This window comes from Pristiophorus japonicus, chromosome 21 (assembly GCF_044704955.1).
Source record: "Pristiophorus japonicus isolate sPriJap1 chromosome 21, sPriJap1.hap1, whole genome shotgun sequence".
NCBI lineage: Eukaryota > Metazoa > Chordata > Chondrichthyes > Pristiophoridae > Pristiophorus > Pristiophorus japonicus.
Window position 1 is genome coordinate 58,362,958 of NC_091997.1, and position 23,350 is coordinate 58,386,307.

Sequence of the window (23,350 nt, forward strand, 5' to 3'; positions counted from 1 at the left end):
CATGGGACACGGAGTCATACACTGACCTTTCACACTCTGGGTCATTGTGTCACACGCTGACCTTTCACACTCTGTGCCAGTGGGTCACATGCTGACCTTTCACACTCTGGGCCAGTGGGTCACACGCTGACCTATCACACTCTGGGACACTGGGTCACACACTGACCTTTCACACTCTGGGACAGTGGGTCACATACTGACCTTTCGCACTCTGGGACAGTGGGTCACACACTGACCTTTCACACCATGGGACACGGGGTCACACACTGACCTTTCACACTGTGGGTCACAGGGTCACACGCTGACCTTTCACACTCTTGGACATGGGGGTCACACACTGACCGTTCACACTCTGGGACATGGGTTCACACACTGAACTTTCACCCACAGGGACACGGGGTCACACAGTGACCTTTCACACTTTAGGACAGTGGGTCACACACTGACCTTTCACACTCTGGGACATGGGGTCACACACTGACCTTTCACACTCTGGGACAGGAGGTCACACACTGACCTATCACACTCTGGGACAGTGGCTCACTCACTGACCTTTCACACACTGGGATACGGGGTCACACACTGACCTTTCACACTCTGGGTCAATGGGTCACACAATGATCTTTCACACTCTGGGACAGTGGGGCACACACTGACCTTTCACACTCTGGGCCAGTGGGTAACACACTGACCTTTCACACACAGGGACACGAGGTCACACTCTGACCTTTCACACTATGGGTCATTATGTCACACGCTGACCTTTCACACTCTGGGCCAGTGGGTCACACACTGACCTTTCACACTCTGGGCCAGTGGGTCACACACTGACCTATCACACTCTGGGACACTGGGTCACACACTGACCTTTCACACTCAGGGACAGTGGGTCACATACTGACCTTTCGCACTCTGGGACAGTGGGTCACACACTGACCTTTCACACCATGGGACACGGGGTCACACACTGACCTTTCACACTGTGGGTCACAGGGTCACACGCTGACCTTTCACACTGTGGGACAGTGGGTCACACACTGACCTCTCAGAATCTTGGACAGTGGGTCATACACTGACCTTTCACACTCTGGGAGAGTGGGTTACACACTGACCTTTGACACTCTGGGACAGTGGGTCACACACTGACTTTTCACACCATGGGACACGGGGTCACACACTGACCTTTCACACTGTGGGACAGTGGGTCACACACTGACCTCTCAGAATCTTGGACAGTGGGTCATACACTGACCTTTCACACTCTGGGAGAGTGGGTCACACACTGACCTTTGACACTCTGTGACAGTGGGTCACACACTGACCTTTCAGAATCTGGGACACTGGGTCACACGCTGACCTTTCACACTCTGGGACAGTGGGTCACATACTAACCTTTCGCACTCTGGGACAGTGGGTCACACACTGACCTTTCACTCTCTGGGACCGTGGGTCACACACTGACCTTTCACACTCTGGGACATGCGGTCACACACTGACCTTTCACACTCTGGGACACGGGGTCACACACTGACCTTTCACATTCTGGGTCAATGGGTCACACACTGATCTTTCACACTCTGGGACACGGGGTCACACACTGACCTTTCACATTCTGGGCCTTTGGGTCACACACTGACCTTTCACACTCTGGGACAGTGGGTCACACACTGACCTTTCACACTCTGGGACAGTGGGACACACACTGACCTCTCAGAATTTTGGACAGTGGGTCATACACTGACCTTTCACACTCTGGGACACGAGGTCACATACTGACCTTTCACATTCTGGGGCAGTGTGTCACACACTGACCTTTCACACTCTGGGACAGTGGGACACACACTGACTCTCAGAATTTTGGACAGTGGGTCATACACTGACCTTTCACACTCTGGGACACGAGGTCACATACTGACCTTTCACATTCTGGGGCAGTGTGTCACACACTGTCTTTTCACACTCTGGGACAGTGGGTCACACACTGACCTTTCACACTGTGGGACACTGGGTCACACACTGACCTTTCACACTCTGGGACACGGGGTCACATACTAACCTTTCACACTCTGGGACACTGGGTCACACACTGACCTTTCACACTCTGGGACACGGGGTCACACACTGACTTTTCACACTCTGGGACACGGGGTCACACACTGACCTTTCACACTCTGGGACAGTGGGTCACACACTGACCTTTCACACGCTGGGACACTGGGCCACACACTGACCTTTCACACTCTGGGACAGTGGGTCACACACTGACCTTTCACACTCTGGGACACGGGGTCACACAGTGACCTCTCACACTCTGGGACACGGGGTCACACAGTGACCTTTCATGATCTGGGTCCCTGGGTCACACACTGACCTTTCACACACTGGGACAGTGGATCACACACTGACCTTTCACACTCTGGGACACTGGGTCACACACTGACATTTCACACTCTGGGACAAAGGGTCACACACTGACCTTTCACACTCTGGGACACGGGGTCACACACTGACCTTTCACACTCTGGGACAGTGGGTCACACACTGACCTTTCACATACTGGGACACGGGGTCACACACTGACCTTTCACATTCTGGGGCAGTGGGTCACACACTGACCTTTCACACTCTGGGACAGTGGGTCACACACTGACCTTTCACACTGTGGGACACTGGGTCACACACTGACCTTTCACACTGTGGGACAGTGGGTCACACACTGACCTTTCAGAATCTGGGACACTGGGTCACACGCTGACCTTTCACACTCTGGGACACTGGGTCACATACTGACCTTTCGCACTCTGGGACAGTGGGTCACACACTGACCTTTCACCCTCTGGAACCGTGGGTCACACACTGACCTTTCACACTCTGGGACAGTGGGTCACACACTGACCTTTCACACTCTTGGACACGGTGTCACACACTGACCTTGCATACTCTGGGACAGTGGGTCACACACTGAACTTTCACACTCTGGGACACTGGGTCACACACTGACCTTTCACACTGTGGGACAGTGGGTCACACACTGACCTTTCAGAATCTGGGACACTGGGTCACACGCTGACCTTGCATACTCTGGGACAGTGGGTCACACACTGACTTTCACACCATGGGACACGGGGTCACACGCGACCTTTCACACTCTGGGAAACTTGGTCACACACTGACCTTTCACACTCTGGAATACGAGGTCACACACTGACCTTTCACGCTATGACACACGGGGTCACACAGTGACCTTTTACACTCTGGGACATGGGGTCACACACTGATCTTTCACACTCTGGGACACGGGGTCACACACTGACCTTTCGCACTCTGTGACAGTGGGTCACACACTGACCTTTCACACTCTGGGACACGGGGTCACACAATGACCTTTCATGCTCTGGGTCCCTGGGTCACACACTGACCTTTCACACACTGGGACAGTGGATCACACACTGACCTTTCACACTCTGGGACAAAGGGTCACACACTGACCTTTCACACTCTGGGACACGGGGTCACACACTGACCTTTCACACTCTGGGACAGTTGGTCACACACTGATCTTTCACACTCTGGGACACTGAGTCACACACTGACCTTTCACAATCTGGGTCACGCAGTCACACACTGACCTTTCATACTCTGCGACACCTGGTCACACACTGACCTTTCACAATCTGCTTCACAGGGTCACACACTGACCTTTCACACTCTGGGACACTTGGTCACACACTGACCTTTCACACTTCGGGACATGAGGTCACACACTGACCTTTCGCACTCTGTGACAGTGGGTCACGCACTGACCTTTCACACTCTGGGAGACGGGGTCACACACTGACCTTTCACACTCTGGGACAGTGGGTTACACAGTGACGTTTCACACTCTGGGACACGGGGTCACACACTGACCTTGCACACTCTGGGACAGTGGGTCACACACTGACCTTTCACACCATGGGACACGGGGTCACACACTGACCTTTCATACTGTGGGACACAGGGTCACACACTGACCTTTCACACTGTGGAACAGTGGGTCACACACTGACCTTTCACACTCTGGGACAGTGGGGCACACACTGACCTTTCACACCATGGGACATGGGGTCACACACTGACCTTTCACACTGTGGGACACAGAGTCACACACTGAACTTTCACACTGTGGGACAGTGGGTCACACACTGACCTTTCAGAATCTGGGACACTGGGTCACACGCTGACCTTTCACACTCTGGGACAGTGGGTCACATACTGACCTTTCGCACGCTGGGACAGTGGGTCACACACTGACCTTTCACCCTCTGGGACCGTGGGTCACACACTGACCTTTCACACTCTGGGACATGCGGTCACACACTGACCTTTCACACTCTGGAACCCTGGGTCACAAACTGAGCATTCACACTCTGGGATACGGGGTCACACACTGACCTTGCACACTCTCGGATATCGGGTCACACACTGACCTTTCACATCTGGGACAGTGGGTCACACACTGACCTTTCACACTCTTGGACACGGTGTCACACACTGACCTTGCACACTCTGGGACAGTGGGTCACACACTGACCTTTCACACCATGGGACACGGGGTCACACACTGACCTTTCACACTGTGGGACACAGGGTCACACACTGACCTTTCACACTGTGAGACAGTGGGTCACACACTGACCTCTCAGAATCTTGGACAATGGGTCATAAACTGACCTTTCACACTCTGGGACACGAGGTCACATACTGGCCTTTCACATTCTGGGGCAGTGGGTCACACACTGACCTTTCACACTCTGGGACAGTGGGTCACACACTGACTTTTCACACCATGGGACACGAGGTCACACACTGACCTTTCACACTGTGGGACAGTGGGTCACACACTGACCTCTCAGAATCTTGGACAGTGGGTCATACACTGACCTTTCACACTCTGGGACACGAGGTCACATACTGACCTTTCACACTCTGGGAGAGTGGGTCACACACTGACCTTTCACACTCTGGGTCAGTGGGTCACACACTGACCTTTCACACTCTGGGACAGTGGGTCACACACTGACCTTTCACACTGTGGGACAGTGGGTCACACACTGACCTCTCAGAATTTTGGACAGTGGGTCACACATTGACCTTTCACACTCTGGGAGAGTGGTCACACACTGACCTTTCACTCTCTGGGTTATGGGGTCACACACTGACCTTTGACACTCTGTGACAGTCGGTCACACACTGACCTTTCAGAATCTGGGACACTGGGTCACACGCTGACCTTTCACACTCTGGGACAGTGGGTCACATACTGACCTTTCGCACTCTGGGACAGTGGGTCACACACTGACCTTTCACCCTCTGGGACCGTGGGTCACACACTGACCTTTCACACTCTGGGACATGCGGTCACACACTGACCTTTCACACTCTGGGATCCTCGGTCACAAACTGAGCATTCACACTCTGGGATACGTGGTCACACACTGACCTTGCACACTCTCGGATATCGGGTCACACACTGACCTTTCACACTCTGGGACAGTGGGTCACACACTGAGCTTTCACACTCTTGGACACGGTGTCACACACTGACCTTGCACACTCTGGGACAGTGGGTCACACACTGACCTTTCACGCCATGGGACACGGGGTCACACACTGACCTTTCACACTGTGGGACACAGGGTCACACACTGACCTTTCACACTGAGGGACAGTGGGTCACACACTGACCTCTCAGAATCTTGGACAGTGGGTCATACACTGACCTTTCACACTCTGGGACACGAGGTCACATACTGACCTTTCACATTCTGGGGCAGTGTGTCACACACTGACCTTTCACACTCTGGGACAGTGGGTCACACACTGACTTTTCACACCATGGGACACGGGGTCACACACTGACCTTTCACACTGTGGGACAGTGGGTCACACACTGACCTCTCAGAATCTTGGACAGTGGGTCATACACTGACCTTTCACACTCTGGGACACGAGGTCACATACTGACCTTTCACACTCTGGGAGAGTGGGTCACACACTGACCTTTCACACTCTGGGTCAGTGGGTCACACACTGACCTTTCACACTCTTGGACAGTCGGTCACACACTGACCTTTCAGAATCTGGGACACTGGGTCACATGCTGACCTTTCACACTCTGGGACAGTGGGTCACATACTGACCTTTCGCACTCTGGGACAGTGGGTCACAAACTGACCTTTCACCCTCTGGGACCGTGGGTCACACACTGACTTTTCACACTCTTGGACATGCGGTCACACACTGACCTTTCACACTCTGGGACACGGGGTCACACACTGACCTTTCACACTTAGAGACACGGGGTCACACACTGACCTTTCACACTCTTGGACATGGGGTCACACACTGACCGTTCACACTCTGGGACACGGATTCACACACTGACCTTTCACACACAGGGACACGGGGTCACACAGTGACCTTTCACACTTTAGGACAGTGGGTCACACAGTGACCTTTCACACTCTGGGACATGGGGTCACACACTGACCTTTCACACTCTGGGACAGGAGGTCACACACTGACCTATCACACTCTGGGACAGTGTGTCACAAACTGACCTTTCACACACTGGGATACGGGGTCACACACTGACCTTTCACACTCTGGGTCAATGGGTCACACAATGATCTTTCACACTCTGGGACAGTGGGGCACGCACTGACCTTTCACACTCTGGGACAGTGGGTCACACACTGACCTATCGCACTCTGGGACACGAGGTCACACACTGACCTATCGCACTCTGGGACACTGGGTCACACACTGATCTTTCATACTCTGGGACACGGGGTCACACACTGACCTTTCACACTCTGGGCCAGTGGGTCACACACTGACCTTTCACACACAGGGACACGAGGTCACACTCTGACCTTTCACACTATGGGTCATTGTGTCACACGCTGACCTTTCACACTCTGGGCCAGTGGGTCACACACTGACCTTTCACACTCTGGGCCAGTGGGTCACACACTGACCTATCACACTCTGGGACACTGGGTCACACACTGACCTTTCACACTCTGGGACTCTTGGTCACACACTGACCTTTCACACACTGGAACACGAGGTCACACACTGACCTTTCACACTCTGGGACAGTGGGTCACACACTGACCTTTCACACTCTTGGACACGGTGTCACACACTGACCTTGCACACTCTGGGACAATGGGTCACACACTGACCTTTCACACCATGTTACACGGGGTCACACACTGACCTTTCACACTGTGGGACACAGGGTCACACACTGACCTTTCACACTGTGGGACAGTGGGTCACACACTGACCTTTCACACTCTGGGACATGCGGTCACACACTGACCTTTCACACTCTGGGACACGGGGTCACACACTGACCTTTTACACTCAGAGACATGGGGTCACACACTGACCTTTCACACTCTGGGTCAATGGGTCACACACTGATCTTTCACACTCTGGGACACGGGGTCACACACTGACCTTTCACATTCTGGGCCAGTGGGTCACACACTGACTTTTCACACTCTGGGACAGTGGGTCACACACTGACCTTTCACACTCTGGGACAGTGGGTCACTCACTAACCTATCGCACTCTGGGACACGAGGTCACACACTGACCTATCACACTCTGGGACACTGGGTCACACACTGACCTTTCACACTCTGGGACAGTGGGTCACTCACTAACCTATCGCACTCTGGGACACGAGGTCACACACTGACCTATCACACTCTGGGACACTGGGTCACACACTGACCTTTCACACTCTGGGCCAGTGGGTCACACACTGATCTTTCACAGTCTGGGACATTGGGTCATACACTGACCATTCACACTCTGGGTCAGTGGGTCACACAATGACCTTTCACACTCAGGGAAATGAGGTCACACACTGACCTTTTACAATCTGGGACACTGGGTCACACACTGACCTTTCACACTATGGGACACGGGGGTCACCCACTCACCTTTCACATTCTGGGTCACGGAGTAACAAACTGACCTTTCACACTCTGGGACAGTGGGTCACACACTGACCTTTCACACTCTGGGACACAGGGTCACACACTGACCTTCCGCACTCTGGGACAGGAGGTCACACACTGACCTTTCGCACTCTGGGTCAATGGTTCACACACTGACCTTTCACACTCTGGGACACGGGGTGACACACTGACCTTTCACACTCTGGGACAATGGGTCACACACTGACCTTTCACACTCTGGGACACGGGGTCACACACTGACCTTTCACACTCTGGGACAGGAGGTCACACATTGACCTTTCGCGCTCTAGGTCAGCGGTTCACACACTGACCTTTCACACTCTGGGACACGAGGTCACACACTGACCTTTCACAATCTGGGACACGAGGTCACACACTGACCTTTCACACTCTGGGTCTGTGGGTCACAAACTGACCTTTCACACTCTGGGGCAGTGGGTCTCACACTGACCTTTCACACTCTGGGACACGGGGTCACACGCTGACCTTCCGCACTTTGGGACAGGAGGTCACACACTGACCTTTCGCACTCTGGGTCAGTGGTTCACACACTGACCTTTCACACTCTGGGACACGGGTTGACACACTGATCTTTCACACTCTGGGACAATGGGTCACACACTGACCTTTCACACTCTGGGACACGGGGTCACACACTGACCTTTCACACTCTGGGACAGGAGGTCACACATTGACCTTTCGCGCTCTAGGTCAGTGGTTCACACACTGACCTTTCACACTCTGGGACACGAGGTCACACACTGACCTTTCACCATCTGGGACACGAGGTCACACACTGACCTTTCACACTCTGGGTCTGTGGGTCACAAACTGACCTTTCACACTCTGGGGCAGTGGGTCACACACTGACCATTCGCACTCTGGGACAGTGGGTCACACACTGACCTTTCACACTCTGGGCCAGTGGGTCACACACTGACCTTTCACACTCTGGGACACGGGGTCACACACTGACTTTCCGCACTCTGGGACAGGAGGTCACACACTGACCTTTCGCACTCTGGGTCAGTGGTTCACACACTGACCTTTCACACTCTGGAACACGGGGTGACACACTGACCTTTCACACTCTGGGACAATGGGTCACACACTGACCTTTCACACTCTGGGACACGGGGTCACACACTGACCTTTCACACTGGGATAGGAGGTCACACATTACCTTTCGCGCTCTAGGTCAGTGGTTCACACACTGACCTTTCACAATCTGGGACACGAGGTCACACACTGACCTTTCACACGCTGGGTCTGTGGGTCACAAACTGACCTTTCATACTCTGGGGCAGTGGGTCACACACTGACCTTTCGCACTCTGGGACATTGGGTCACACACTGACCTTTCACACTCTGGGACACGAGGTCACACACTGGCCTTTCCCAATCTGGGACACTGGATCACACACTGACCTTTCACACTCTGGGACACGGGGTCACACACTGACCTTTCACACTCTGGGCCAGTGGGTCACACACTGACCTTTCACACTCTGGGACAGTGGCTCACACACTGACCTTTCACACTCAGGTTCACTGGGTCACACACTGACCTTTCCCACTCTGGCACACTGGGTCACTCACTGACCTTTCACACTCTGGGACAGTGGGTTACTCACTGAACTTTCACACTCTGCGACATGGGGTCACACACTGGTCTTTCACACTATGAGACACGGGGGTCACCCACTCACCTTTCACATTCTGGGTCACGGGGTAACAAACTGACCTTTCACACTCTGGGACAGTGGGTCACACACTGACCTTTCACACTCTGGGCCAGTGGGTCACACACTGACCTTTCACACTCTGGTACACGGGGTCACACACTGACCTTTCACACTTTGGGACAGTGGCTCACACACTGACCTTTCACATTCTGGGTCACGGGGTCACAAACTGACCTTTCACACTCTGGGACAGTGGGTCACACACTGACCTTTCACACTCTGGGTCAGTGGGTCACACACTGACCTTTCACACTCTGGGACATGGGGTTACACACAGACCTTTTACACTTTGCAAAACGGGGTCACACACTGACCTTTCACACTATGGAACACGGAGGTCACCCACTCACCTTTCACATTCTGGGTCACGGGGTAACAAACTGACCTTTCATGCTCCGAGGCTGTGGGTCACACAGTGACCTTTCGCACTCGGGGACACGGGGTCACAAACTGACCTTTCACACTGTAGGACACGGGGTCACACACTGACCTTTCACACTCTGGGACAGTGGATCACACACTGACCTTTCAGATTCTGGGACACAGGTTCACACACTGATCTTTCACACTCTGGGGCACGGTTCACACACTGACCTTTCACACTCTGACACTGGTTCAAACACTGACCTTTCACAATCTGGGACACGAGGTCACACACTGACCTTTCACAATCTGGGACACGAGGTCACACACTGACCTTTCACACTCTGGGGCAGTGGGTCACACACTTACCTTTCACACTCTGGGACAGTGGGTCACACACTGACCTTTCACACTCTGGGACACGAGGTAACACACTGACCTTTCACAATCTGGGGACACGGGGTCACACACTGACCTTTCACACTCTGGGACACGGGGTCACACACTGACCTTTCACACTCTGGGACACGGGGTCACACACTGACCTTTCACATTCTGGGTCACGGGGTCACAAACTGACCTTTCACACTCTGGGACAGTGGGTCACACACTGATCTTTCACACTCTGGGCCAGTGGGTCACACACTGACCTTTCGCACTCTGGGACACGGGGTCACACATTGACCTTTCACACTCTGACACTGGATAACACACTGACCTTTCACACACTTTGATACGAGGTCACACACTGACCTTTCAAATTCTCGGTCACGGGGTCACAAACTGACCTTTCACAGTCTGGGTCAGTGGATCACACACTGACCTTTCAAACTCTGGGTCACGGGGTCACAAACTGACCTTTCACACTCTGGGACAGTGGATCACACACTGACCTTTCACACTCTGGGACACGGGGTCACACACTGACCTTTCACACTCCGGGGCAGTGGGTCACACACTGACCTTTCACACTCTGGGACAGTGGGTCACACACTGACCTTTCACAATCTGGGACACTGGGTCACACACTGACCTTTTACAATCTGGGACACTGGGTCACACACTGACCTTTCACAATCTGGGACACTGGGTCACACACTGACCTTTTACAATCTGCGACACGGGGTCACACACTGACCTTTCACACTATGAGACACGGAGGTCCCCCACTCACCTTTCACATTCAGGGTCACGGGGTAACAAACTGACCATTCATGCTCTGTGGCTGTGGGTCACACACTGACCTTTCACACTCTGGGACAGTGGATCACACACTGACTTTCACACTCTGGGACAGTGGGTCACATACTGACCTTTCACACTCTGGGACACGGGTCACACACTGACCTTTCACACTCTGGAACACGGGTCACACACTGAACTTTCACACTCTGGGTCAGTGGGTCACATACTGACCTTTCACACTCTGGGTCACGAGGTCACACACTGACCTTTCACACTCTGGGTCAGTGTGTCACACACTGACCTTTCGCACTCAGGGTCACTGGGTCACACACTGACTTTTCCCACTCTGGGACAGTGGGTTACTCACTGAACTTTCACACTCTGCGATATGGGGTCACACACTGACCTTTCACACTATGGGACACGGGGGTCACCCACTCACCTTTCACATTCTGGGTCATGGGGTAACAAACTGACCTTTCACACTCTGGGACAGTGGGTCACACACTGACCTTTCACACTCTGGGCCAGTGCGTCACACACTGACCTTTCACACTCTGGGACACGGGGTCACACACTGACCTTTCACACTTTGGGACAGTGGCTCACACACTGACCTTTCACATTCTGGGTCACTGGGTCACAAACTGACCTTTCACACTCTGGGACTGTGGGTCACATACTGACCTTTCACACTCTGGGACACGGGTCACACACTGACCTTTCACACTCTGGAACACGGGTCACACACTGAACTTTCACACTCTGGGTCAGTGGGTCACATACTGACCTTTCACACTCTGGGTCACGAGGTCACACACTGACCTTTCACACTCTGGGTCAGTGTGTCACACACTGACCTTTCGCACTCAGGGTCACTGGGTCACACACTGACTTTTCCCACTCTGGGACAGTGGGTTACTCACTGAACTTTCACACTCTGCGATATGGGGTCACACACTGACCTTTCACACTATGGGACACGGGGGTCACCCACTCACCTTTCACATTCTGGGTCATGGGGTGACAAACTGACCTTTCACACTCTGGGACAGTGGGTCACACACTGACCTTTCACACTCTGGGCCAGTGCGTCACACACTGACCTTTCACACTCTGGGACACGGGGTCACACACTGACCTTTCACACTTTGGGACAGTGGCTCACACACTGATCTTTCACATTCTGGGTCACGGGGTCACAAGCTGACCTTTCACACTCTGGGACAGTGGGTCACACAGTGACCTTTCGCACTCGAGGACACGGGGTCACAAACTGACCTTTCACACTGTAGGACACGGGGTCACACACTGACCTTTCACACTCTGGGACAGTGAATCACACACTGACCTTTCAGATTCTGGGACACAGGTTCACACACTGATCTTTCACACTCTGGGACACGGGTCACACACTGACCTTTCACACTCTGACACTGGTTCAAATACTGACCTTTCACAATCTGGGACACGAGGTCACACACTGACCTTTCACAATCTGGGACACGAGGTCACACACTGACCTTTCACACTCTGGGGCAGTGGGTCACACACTTACCTTTCACACTCTGGGACAGTGGGTCACACACTGACCTTTCACACTCTGGGACACGAGGTAACACACTGACCTTTCACAATCTGGGGACACGGGGTCACACACTGACCTTTCACACTCTGGGACACGGGGTCACACACTGACCTTTCACACTCTGGACCAGTGGGTCACACACTGATGTTTCACACTCTGGGACACGGGGTCACACACTGACCTTTCACACTCTGGGACAGTGGCTCACACACTGACCTACCAACTCAGGGTCATTGGGTCACACACTGACCTTTCCCACTCTGGGACAGTGGGTTACTCACTGACCTTTCACACTCTGCAACATGGGGTCACACACTGACCTTTCACACTATGGGACCAGGTGGTCACCCACTTGACTTTCACATTCTGGGTCACGTGGTAACAAACTGATCTTTCACACTCTGGGACAGTGGGTCACACACTGACCTTTCACACTCTGGGACACGGTGTCACACACTGACCTTTCACACTCTGGGACAGGAGGTCACACACTGACCTTTAACACTCAGGGTCACTGTGTCACACACTGACCTTTCACACTCTGGGCCAGTGGGTCACCCACTCACCTTTCACATTCTGGGTCACGGGGTAACAAACTGACCTTTCACACTCTGGGACAGTGGGTCACACACTGACGTTTCACACTCTGGGTCAGTGGGTCACACACTGACCTTTCAGGCTCTGGGACACGGGGTCAGATACTGACCTTTCAGATTCTGGGACACAGGGTAACACACTGACATTTCACACTCTGGGACAGTGGGTCACACACTGACCATTCAGATTCTGGGACACGGGATCACACACTGAACTTTCACGCTCTGGGACAGTGGGTCACACACTGACCTTTCACACTCTGGGGCACTGGGTCACACACTGACCTTTCACACTCTAGGACACGGGGTCACACACTGACCTTTCACACTCTGGGTCACGGGGTCACACACTGACCTTTCACACTCTGGGACACGGTGTCACACACTGACCTTTCACACTCTGGGACAGGAGGTCACACACTGACCTTTCACACTCAGGGTCACTGTGTCACACACTGACCTTTCACACTCTGGGCCAGTGGGTCACCCACTCACCTTTCACATTCTGGGTCACGGGGTAACAAACTGACCTTTCACACTCTGGATCACTCGGTCACCCACTGACCTTTCACACTCTGGGACGTGAGATCACACAATGACCTTTCACACTCTGGGACACAGCGTCACACACTGACCTTTCAAACACTGGGTCACGGGGTCACAAACTGACCTTTCACACTCTGGGACAGTGGATCACACGGGTCACACACTGACCTTTCACACTCTGGGACATGGGGTTACACACAGACCTTTTACACTTTGCAAAACGGGGTCACACACTGACCTTTCACACGATGGAACACCGAGGTCACCCACTCACCTTTCACATTCTGGGTCACGGGGTAACAAACTGACCTTTCATGCTCTGAGGCTGTGGGTCACACACTGAACTTTCACACTCTAGGACACGGGGTCACACACTGACCTTTCACACTCTGGGTCACTGGGTCACACACTGACCTTTCACCTTTTGGGACAGTGGATCACACACTGACCTTTCAGATTCTGGGACACAGGGTCACACACTGACGTTTCACACTCTGGGTCAGTGGGTCACACACTGACCTTACAGGCTCTGGGACACGGGGTCAGATACTGACCTTTCAGATTCTGGGACACAGGGTAACACACTGACATTTCACACTCTGGGACAGTGGGTCACACATTGACCATTCAGATTCTGGGATACGGGATCACACACTGACCTTTCACACTCTGGGACACGGGGGTCACCCACTGAACTTTCACGCTCTGGGACAGTGGGTCACACACTGACCTTTCACACTCTGGGACACTGGGTCACACACTGACCTTTCACACTCTAGGACACGGGGTCACACACTGACCTTTCACACTCTGGGTCACGGGGTCACACACTGACCTTTCACACTCTGGGACATGGGGTCACACAATGATCTTTCACATTCTGGAACACGGGGTCACACACTGACCTTTCACACTCTGGGACAGTGGATCACGCACTGACCTTTGACAGCCTGGGACACGAGGTCACACACTGACCTTTCACACTCTGGGACATGGGGTCACACAATGACCTTTCACATTCTGGGACACGGTGTCACACACTGACCTTTCACACTCTGGGCCAGTGGGTTACACACTGACCTTTCACACTCTGCGACAGTGGGTCACACACTGACCTTTCACACTCTGGGCCAGTGGGTCACAAACTGACCTTTCACATAGAAACATAGAAAATAGATGCAGGAGTACGCCATTCGGCCCTTCGAGCCTGCACCATCATTCAATAAGATCATGGCTGATCATTCACTTCAGTGCCCCTTTCCTGCTTTCTCTCCATACCCCTTGATCCCTTTCGCCGTAAAGGCCATATCTAACTCCCTGTTGAATATTTCCAGTGAACTGGCATCAACAACTCTCTGCGGCAGGGAATTCCACAGGTTAACAACTCTGAGTGAAGAAGTTTCTCCTCATCAGTCCTAAATGGCCTACCCCTTATCCTAAGACTGTGTCCCCTGGTTCTGGACTTCCCCAACATCGGGAACATTCGTCCTGCACCTAACCTGTCCAGGCCCGTCAGAATCGTATACATTTCTATGAGATCCCCTCTCATCCTTTTAAACTTCAGTGAATAAAGGCCCAGTTGATCCAGTCTCTCCTCATATGACAGCCCAGCCATCCCTGGAATCAGTCTGGTGAACCTTCACTGCACTCCCTCAATAGCAATAACGTCCTTCCTCAGACTAGGAGACCAAAACTGAACACAATATTCCAGGTGAGGCATCACCAAGGCCTTGTACAGCTGCATTAAGACCTCCCTGCTTCTATATTCAAATCCCCTAGCTATGAAGGCCAACATACCATTTGCCTTCTTTACCACCTGCTGTACCTGACTGCCCACTTTCAGTGACTGATGAACCATGACACCCAGGTCTCGTTGCAACTCCCCTTTTCCTAGTCTGCCGCTATTCAGATAATATTCTGCCTTCGTGTTTTTGCCCCCAAAATGGATAACCTTACATTTATCCACATTATACTGCATCTGCCATGTATTTGCCCACTCACCTAACCTGTCCAAGTCACCCTGCAGTCTCTTAGCGTCCTCCTCACAGCTCACAACGTCACCCAGTTTAGTGTCATCTGCAAACTTGGAGATATTACACTCTATTCCTTCATCCAAATCGTTAATGTATATTGTAAAGAGCTGGGGTCCCAGCACTGAGCCCTGTGGCACTCCACTAGTCACTGCCTGCCATTCTGAAAAGGACCCGTTTATCCCAACTCTCTGCTTCCTGTCTGCCAACCAGTTCCCTATCCACGTCAGTATATTACCCCCAACACCATGTGCTTTGATTTTTCACACATATCTCCAGTGTGGGACCTTGTCAAAAGCCTTTTGAAAGACCAAATAAACCACATCCACTGGTTCTCCCTTGTCCACTCTGCTAGTTACATCCTCAAAAAATTCCAGAAGATTCGTCAAGCATGATTTCCTTTTCATAAATCCATGCTGACTTGGTCCGAACCTGTCACTGCTTTCCAAATGCGTTGCTATTTCATCCTTAATGATTGATTCCAACATTTTGCCCACTACTGATGTCAGGCTAACCGGTCTATAATGACCCGTTTTCTCTCTCCCTCCTTTTTAAAACATTAGCAAGCCTCCAGTCCATGGGAACTGATCCAGAGTCGAGCGACTGTTGGAAAATGATCACCAATGCATCCACTATTTCTAGGGCCACTTCCTTGAGTACTCTGGGATGCAGACTATCAGGTCCCGGGGATTTATCGGCCATCAATGCCATCAATTTCCCAAACACAATTTCCCGCCAAATAAGGATATCCTTCAGTTCCTCCTTCTCACTAGACCACTGTTCCCTAGTACCTTCGGAAGGTTGTTTGTATCTTCCTTCGTGAAGACAGAATCGAAGTATTGGTTCAATTGGTCTGCCATTTCTTTGTTCCCCATTATAAATTCACCTGAATCCAACTGCAAGGGACCTACGTTTGTCTTTGCTAATCTTTTTCTCTTCACATATCTATAGAAGCTTTTGCAGTCAGTTTTTATATTCCCTGCAAGCTTACTCTCATACCCTATTATCCCCCTCCTAATTAAACCCTTTGTCCTCCTCTATTGAATTCTATATGTCTCCCAGTCCTCAGGTTTGTTGCTTTTTCTAGCCAATTTATATGCCTCTTCCTTGGCTTTAACACTATCCTGAATTTCCCTTGTTAGCCACGGTTGAGTCACCTTCCCCGTTTTATTTTTACTCCAGACAGGGATGTACAATTGCTGAATTTCATCCATGTGATCTTTAAATGTTTGCCATTGCTTATCCACCATCAATCCTTTGAGTATCCTTTGCAAGTCTATTCCAGCCAATTCACGCCTCATACCGTCGAAGTTACCTTTCTTTAAGTTTCCGAATTAACTTTGTCACTCTCCATCTTAATAAGGAATTCTACCATATTATGGTCACTTTTCCCCAAGGGGCCTCGCACAACAAGATTGCTAATTAGTCCCTTCTCATTACACATCACCCAGTCTAGGATGGCCATCTCCCTGGTTAATTCCTCAACATATTGGTCTCGAAAACCTTCCCTAATACACTCCAGGAAATCCTCCTCCACCACATTGCTACCAGTTAGGATAGCCCAATCAATATGCAGATTAAAGTCGCCCATGATAACTGCAGTACCTTTATTGCACACATCCCTTATTTCTTGTTTGATGCTGTCCCCAACCTCACTACTACTGTTTGGTGGTCTGTACATAACTCCCACTTGCGTCTTCTGCCCTTTGGTATTCCGTAGCTCCACCCATACCAATTCCACATCATCCAGGCTAATGTCCCTCCTTACTATTGCATTAATTTCCTCTTTAACCAGCAACGCCACCCCGCCTCCTTTTCCTTTCTGTCTATCCTTCCAAAATGTTGAATACCCCTGGATGTTGAGTTCCCAGCCTTGGTCATCCTGGAGCCATGTCTCCGTGATGCCAATTACATCATATCCGTTAACTGCTGTCTGCGCAGTTAATTCATCCACCTTATTCCGAATACTCCTCGCATTGAGGCACAGAGCCTTCAGGCTTGTTTTTTTAACACACTTTGCCCCTTTTGAATTTTGCTGTAATGTGGCCCCTTTTGTTTTTTGCCTTGGGTTTCTCTGCCCTCCACTTTTACTATTCAGCTTTCTATATTTGGCTTCTGACTCCATTTTGTTTCCCTCTGTCTCCCTGCATTGGTTCCCATCCCCCTGCCATATTAGTTTAACTCCTCCCCAACAGCACTAGCAAACACTCCCCCTAGGACATTGGTCCCATTCCTGCCCAGGTGCAGACCAAACAGTTTGTACTGGTCCCACCTCCCCCAGATCCAGTTCCAATGTCCCAGGAATTTGAATCCCTTCCCTCTGCACCACTCCTCAAGCCACGTATTCATCTGAGCTATTCTGCGATTCCTACTCTGACTGGCACGTGGCACTGGTAGCAATCCTGAGATTACTACTTTTGCGGTCCTACTTTTTAATTTAACTCCAAGCTCCCTAAATTCGTCTCGTAGGACCTCATCCGTTTTTTACCAATGTCATTGGTACCTATATGCACCACGACAACTGGCTGTTCACCCTTCCTTTTCAGAATGTCCTGCACCTGCTCCGAGACATCCTTGCACCTGGGAGGAAACATACCATCCTGGAGTCTTGCTTGCGGCCGCAGAAACGCCTATCTATTCCCCTTACAATTGAATCCGTTATCACTATAGCTCTCCCACTCTTTTTCCTGCCCTCCTGTGCAGCAGAGCCAGCCACGGTGCCATGAACTTGGCTGCTGCTGCCCTCCCCTGATGAGTCATCCCCCTCAACAGTACTCAAAGCAGTGTATCTGTTTTGCAGGGGGATGGCCGCAGGGGACCCCTGCACTACCTTCCTTGCACTGCTCTTCCTGTTGGTCACCCATTTGGGATCAGGCTGTGTACCCTTTGCCTGCGGTAAGACCAACTCACTAAATGTGCTATTCACGTCATTCTCAGCATCGTACATGCTCCAGAGTTCATCCACCCGCAGCTCCAGCGATGCAACGCGGTCCGTCAGGAGCTGGAGGCGGATGCACTTCCCGCACATGTAGTCGGCGGGGACACTGGAAGCGTCCCTGACTTCCCACGTAGTACAGGAGGAGCATAACACGTGTCCAAGCTCTCCTGCAATGTCTTAACCCTTAGATACACTTAAATTGGCAACAACAATGTTAAAAGGTTACTTACTGCTATAAAAAGAAAAAGAAAAAGAAAAACTACTTACCCATCACCAGACAATCACTTACCCCCTTGGCTATGATGTCAACTTTCGTTTTCTTTCTACTTCTTTTTTGCCTTCTCCTTGTAGCTGCACAAGCCTCGCCTCAGAGACCACGAACTCCCACTGCCTCTCGTGGCATTATAGGCCTCTGCCGATCCCCGGAATCACGCCTCAGCGACCACGAACTCCCGCTGCCTCTCACGGCCTTCATAGACCTCTGCCGATCCCTGGACTCACGCCTCAGAGACCACTCTGGGCCAGTGGATCACACACTGACCTTTCGCACTCTGGGACACGGGGTCACACACTTTCCTTTCACACTCTGGGACACGGGGTCACACACTTTCCTTTCACACTCTGGGACACAGGGTCACACACTGACCTTTCACACTCTGGGACACAGGGTCACACACTGACCTTTCACACTCTGGGACAGTGGTTCACACACTGACCTTTCACACTCTGGGACACGGGGTCACACACTGACCTTTCACACTCTGGGACACGGGGTCACACACTGACCTTTCACACTCTGGGACACGGGGTCACACACTGACCTTTGACACTCTGGGACAGTGGGTCACACACTGACCTTTCACACTCTGGGACACTGGGTCACACGCTGACCTTTCACACTCTGGGACAATGGGTCACACGCTGACCTTTCACACTCTGGGTCATTGGGTCACTCACTGACCTTTCACACTCTGGGACACGGGGTCACACACTGACCTTTCACACTCTGGGATATGGGTTCACACACTGACCTTTCACACTCTGGGACACGGGGTCACACACTGACCTTTCACACTCTGGGACACGGGGTCACACACTGACCTTTGACACTCTGGGACAGTGGGTCACACACTGACCTTTCACACTCTGGGACACTGGGTCACACGCTGACCTTTCACACTCTGGGACAATGGGTCACACGCTGACCTTTCACACTCTGGGTCATTGGGTCACTCACTGACCTTTCACACTCTGGGACACGGGGTCACACACTGACCTTTCACACTCTGGGATATGGGTTCACACACTGACCTTTCACACTCTGGGACACTGGGTCACACACTGACCTTTCACACTTTGGGTCACTAGGTCACACACTGACCTTTCACACTCTGGGACATGGGGTCACACACTGACCTTTCACACTCTGGGACAGTGGATCACACACTGACCTTTCACACTCTGTGACAGTGGGTCACACACTGACCTTTCACACTTTGGGACACGGGGTCACACACTGACCTTTCACACTCTGGAGCAGTGGGTCACACACTGACCTTTCACACTCTGGGACAGTGGGTCACACACTGACCTTTCACACTCTGGGACAGTGGGTCACACACTGACCCTTCACACTCGAGGACACACTGTCACACACTGACCTTTCACACTCTGGGACACAGGGTGACACACTGACCTTTCACACTCTGGGACAGTGGGTCACACACTGACCTTTCACACCCTGGTATTGCGTGTTCAGCTGGGTGTTTATAGGTTGGAGTGTTTGGGGGTAGATGATGAGTTTTTTTGATATTATGAAACAGGCAATGTGTTGCTCGCCTATTTTACATCGTTGCTCAATGGAAAATAACACGAGTCAGTATTGCAGACAGTCAGAGTGACCGCTTGGTATTGTGTGACAGCTCTCAGCTCCCCCTGTGCACGTGAGGGGCCTGCTGAAACCAGCCTGTGCATGGACCTGCACTTCTGTAGACACAAGTTCCACACCAACCTCTTCTTGGAAATTATCACCATGTCAAATTGGCCGTAAAACCAGGAGGGCCATATGCTGTGCCTCAACTGCCTGATCGTTGTCATTGGGCTCTCCCAGAGAGGCCTTTATACCCAAACAGCAAGGCTCCATTGTTACCGTGGTGTAGCTAACACTGGGGTAGGTGGCATCCCCTGTCCTGCCATTGATTGTATAAACCATTAACCCCGATTGCCTGAATCCCTCGATTCCCTTAACATCCAAAAATCTATTGATCTCTGTTTTGAATATACTGAATAACTGAGCATCCACAGCCCTCTGGGTTGGAGAATTTTAAGATTCACAACCCTCTGAGTGAAGATATTTCTCCTGATATCAATCTTAAATGGCCGACCTCTTACCCTGAGACTGTGACCCCTCGATCTAGACTCCGCGGCCGGAGGAAACATGCTCCCATTATCTACCCTGGCAAGCCGCTTAAGAATTTTATACATTTCAATGAGAACACCTCTCATTCTTCTAAACTCTAGAGAATATAGGCCTCATCTACTCAACCTCCCTTTATTGGCAGTCCCTTGTTAGTTTATAAATAGTCTTTCCCTAATCACTCTTATCAAAACCCTTCGTCATCTAAAAACCGTCATCAAATCTACTCTGAGCCTTCTCGGCTCCAGTGGAAATAATCCCAATATCTTGAGTGTCTCCTCATCCCTCAGACTGATGCATCAAGTTGGATTCCAGGCGGGGATTCAGTGTTGCTATGGTTTCACATTGCCATGGATTCCTCGCCTAGCAGAGGCGAGAGTGGTCACACATTGACTGAGCCAGACGGCTGGAGATCGCTGGCCTGTGCTCCGCCCAGTGGTGCGAGAGGGCTGGGACAGCCTGTCAGTGAGCTGGTTGTGTACAGGGGCAGCTCCTGACCATCACAGGCCTGTGCTCCGAACCCAGACCAGACTGACTCCGATCCTGGGTAAGACAATTCATCCAAAGCCCACTGGGGCTCAGAGAGAGAGAGAACGCATCCTATCACTGGGTCAGCAAATAAGATGGCAGTGGACAATATAAAGAGAACAGGGGCAAACATTAAATAACCTAGAGATTACAAATACCCTTCTGCAGACTGGTGTGTGCAATCTGTACATTTTTTTGACTACCATTTGATGCATTGTTTTACAATAACGCCCTGTCATCTATCCGCAGTCTTCTTCATGCCAGGGTGGTCATTTTGTAACTAGAATTCTGCCCCCTCCGTCTGCCCCCTCCGTCTGTCTCTCCGTCTGCCCCTCCGTCTGCCCCTCCGTCTGTCCCTCCGTCTGCCCCTCCGTCTGTCCCTCCGTCTGTCCCCTCCATCTGTCTCTCCCTCTGCCCCTCCGTCTGTCTCTCCGCCTGCCCCTCCATCTGCCCCTCCGTCTGTCCCTCCCTCTGCCCCTCCGTCTGTCTCTCCGCCTGCCCCTCCATCTGCCCCTCCGTCTGTCCCTCCGTCTGTCCCCTCCGTCTGCCCCTCCGTCTGCCCCTCCGTCTGTCCCCTCCGTCTGCCCCTCCGTCTGCCCCTCCGTCTGTCTCTCCGTCTGTCTCTCCGTCTGCCCCTCCGTCTGCCCCGTCCGTCTGTCCCCTCTGTCTGCCCCTCCGTCTGTCCCTCCGGCTGTTTTCTTTAATCGCCTCTACTGTTTTTTTTCCTAACATCTTGGTTTCTTTTGATGAGCAGCAAGAAAGGAGCAAAAGAAGTCGGGAAGAGGTGAGAGAGGTTGGTTTGTGGCTCTCAATGCTTTGCAGCAGGCAGCCTGGTACAGCTGTCCCTGAGCCTGGGGTCACCGTCGCCTGTAACACCCACACACTGACCCCTGACCCCGGGGTCACCGTCTCGTGTAACACTCACACACTGACCCCTGGGGTTATCGTGTAACACTCACTATATTTCTATGTGCTTGTGTGTGTACAGTGAATGGGCAGTTTATGCCTAGCACATCCTGCCCCTCAATGTGATGTCCTATCGCAGTAGTGTGGCCCTGGTTAGCCACTTTGTCAGCTCTACCCTGCAGTTTGTGATTCCAGATTTTGCTGTCCCCAAGGCCCAAAGATCAGTGTCTCACTGGTGCAAAAATCTTCTTGTCTGAAGTCTGAGGACATAATGCCTCTCGCCAGCTCTCAGGATGGCACAGTGAGGCAGACAGTGAGGGGCCTGGGGCAGGCAGTGAGGGGGCAGCGCGGGGCCTGGGGCAGGCAGCGTGGGACTTGGGGCAGACAGCGAGGGGCCTGGGGCAGGCAGCGAGGGGCCTGGGGCAGACAGTGAGGGGCCTGGGGCACGCAGTGAGGGGGCAGCGAGG

General features: G+C 52.1%; 1 protein-coding gene across 14 annotated transcripts in view; it reads left to right on the forward strand.

Moving 5' to 3' along the window:
• The window catches only part of maptb (microtubule-associated protein tau b), a 677,874-nt gene that overhangs the window by 269,057 nt on the left and 385,467 nt on the right, over positions 1 to 23,350 (forward strand). For 12 of the 14 annotated variants that reach the window (XM_070864827.1, XM_070864822.1, XM_070864826.1 and 9 more), the window contains one exon: positions 22,732 to 22,770. The exons of 1 other annotated variant lie outside the window; for it this stretch is intronic. In XM_070864827.1, the coding sequence (XP_070720928.1) occupies positions 22,732 to 22,770 (39 nt within the window). The remainder of the gene's footprint in view (positions 1 to 22,731; positions 22,771 to 23,350) is intronic. One more of the 14 variants, XM_070864828.1, reaches the window with a different exon arrangement.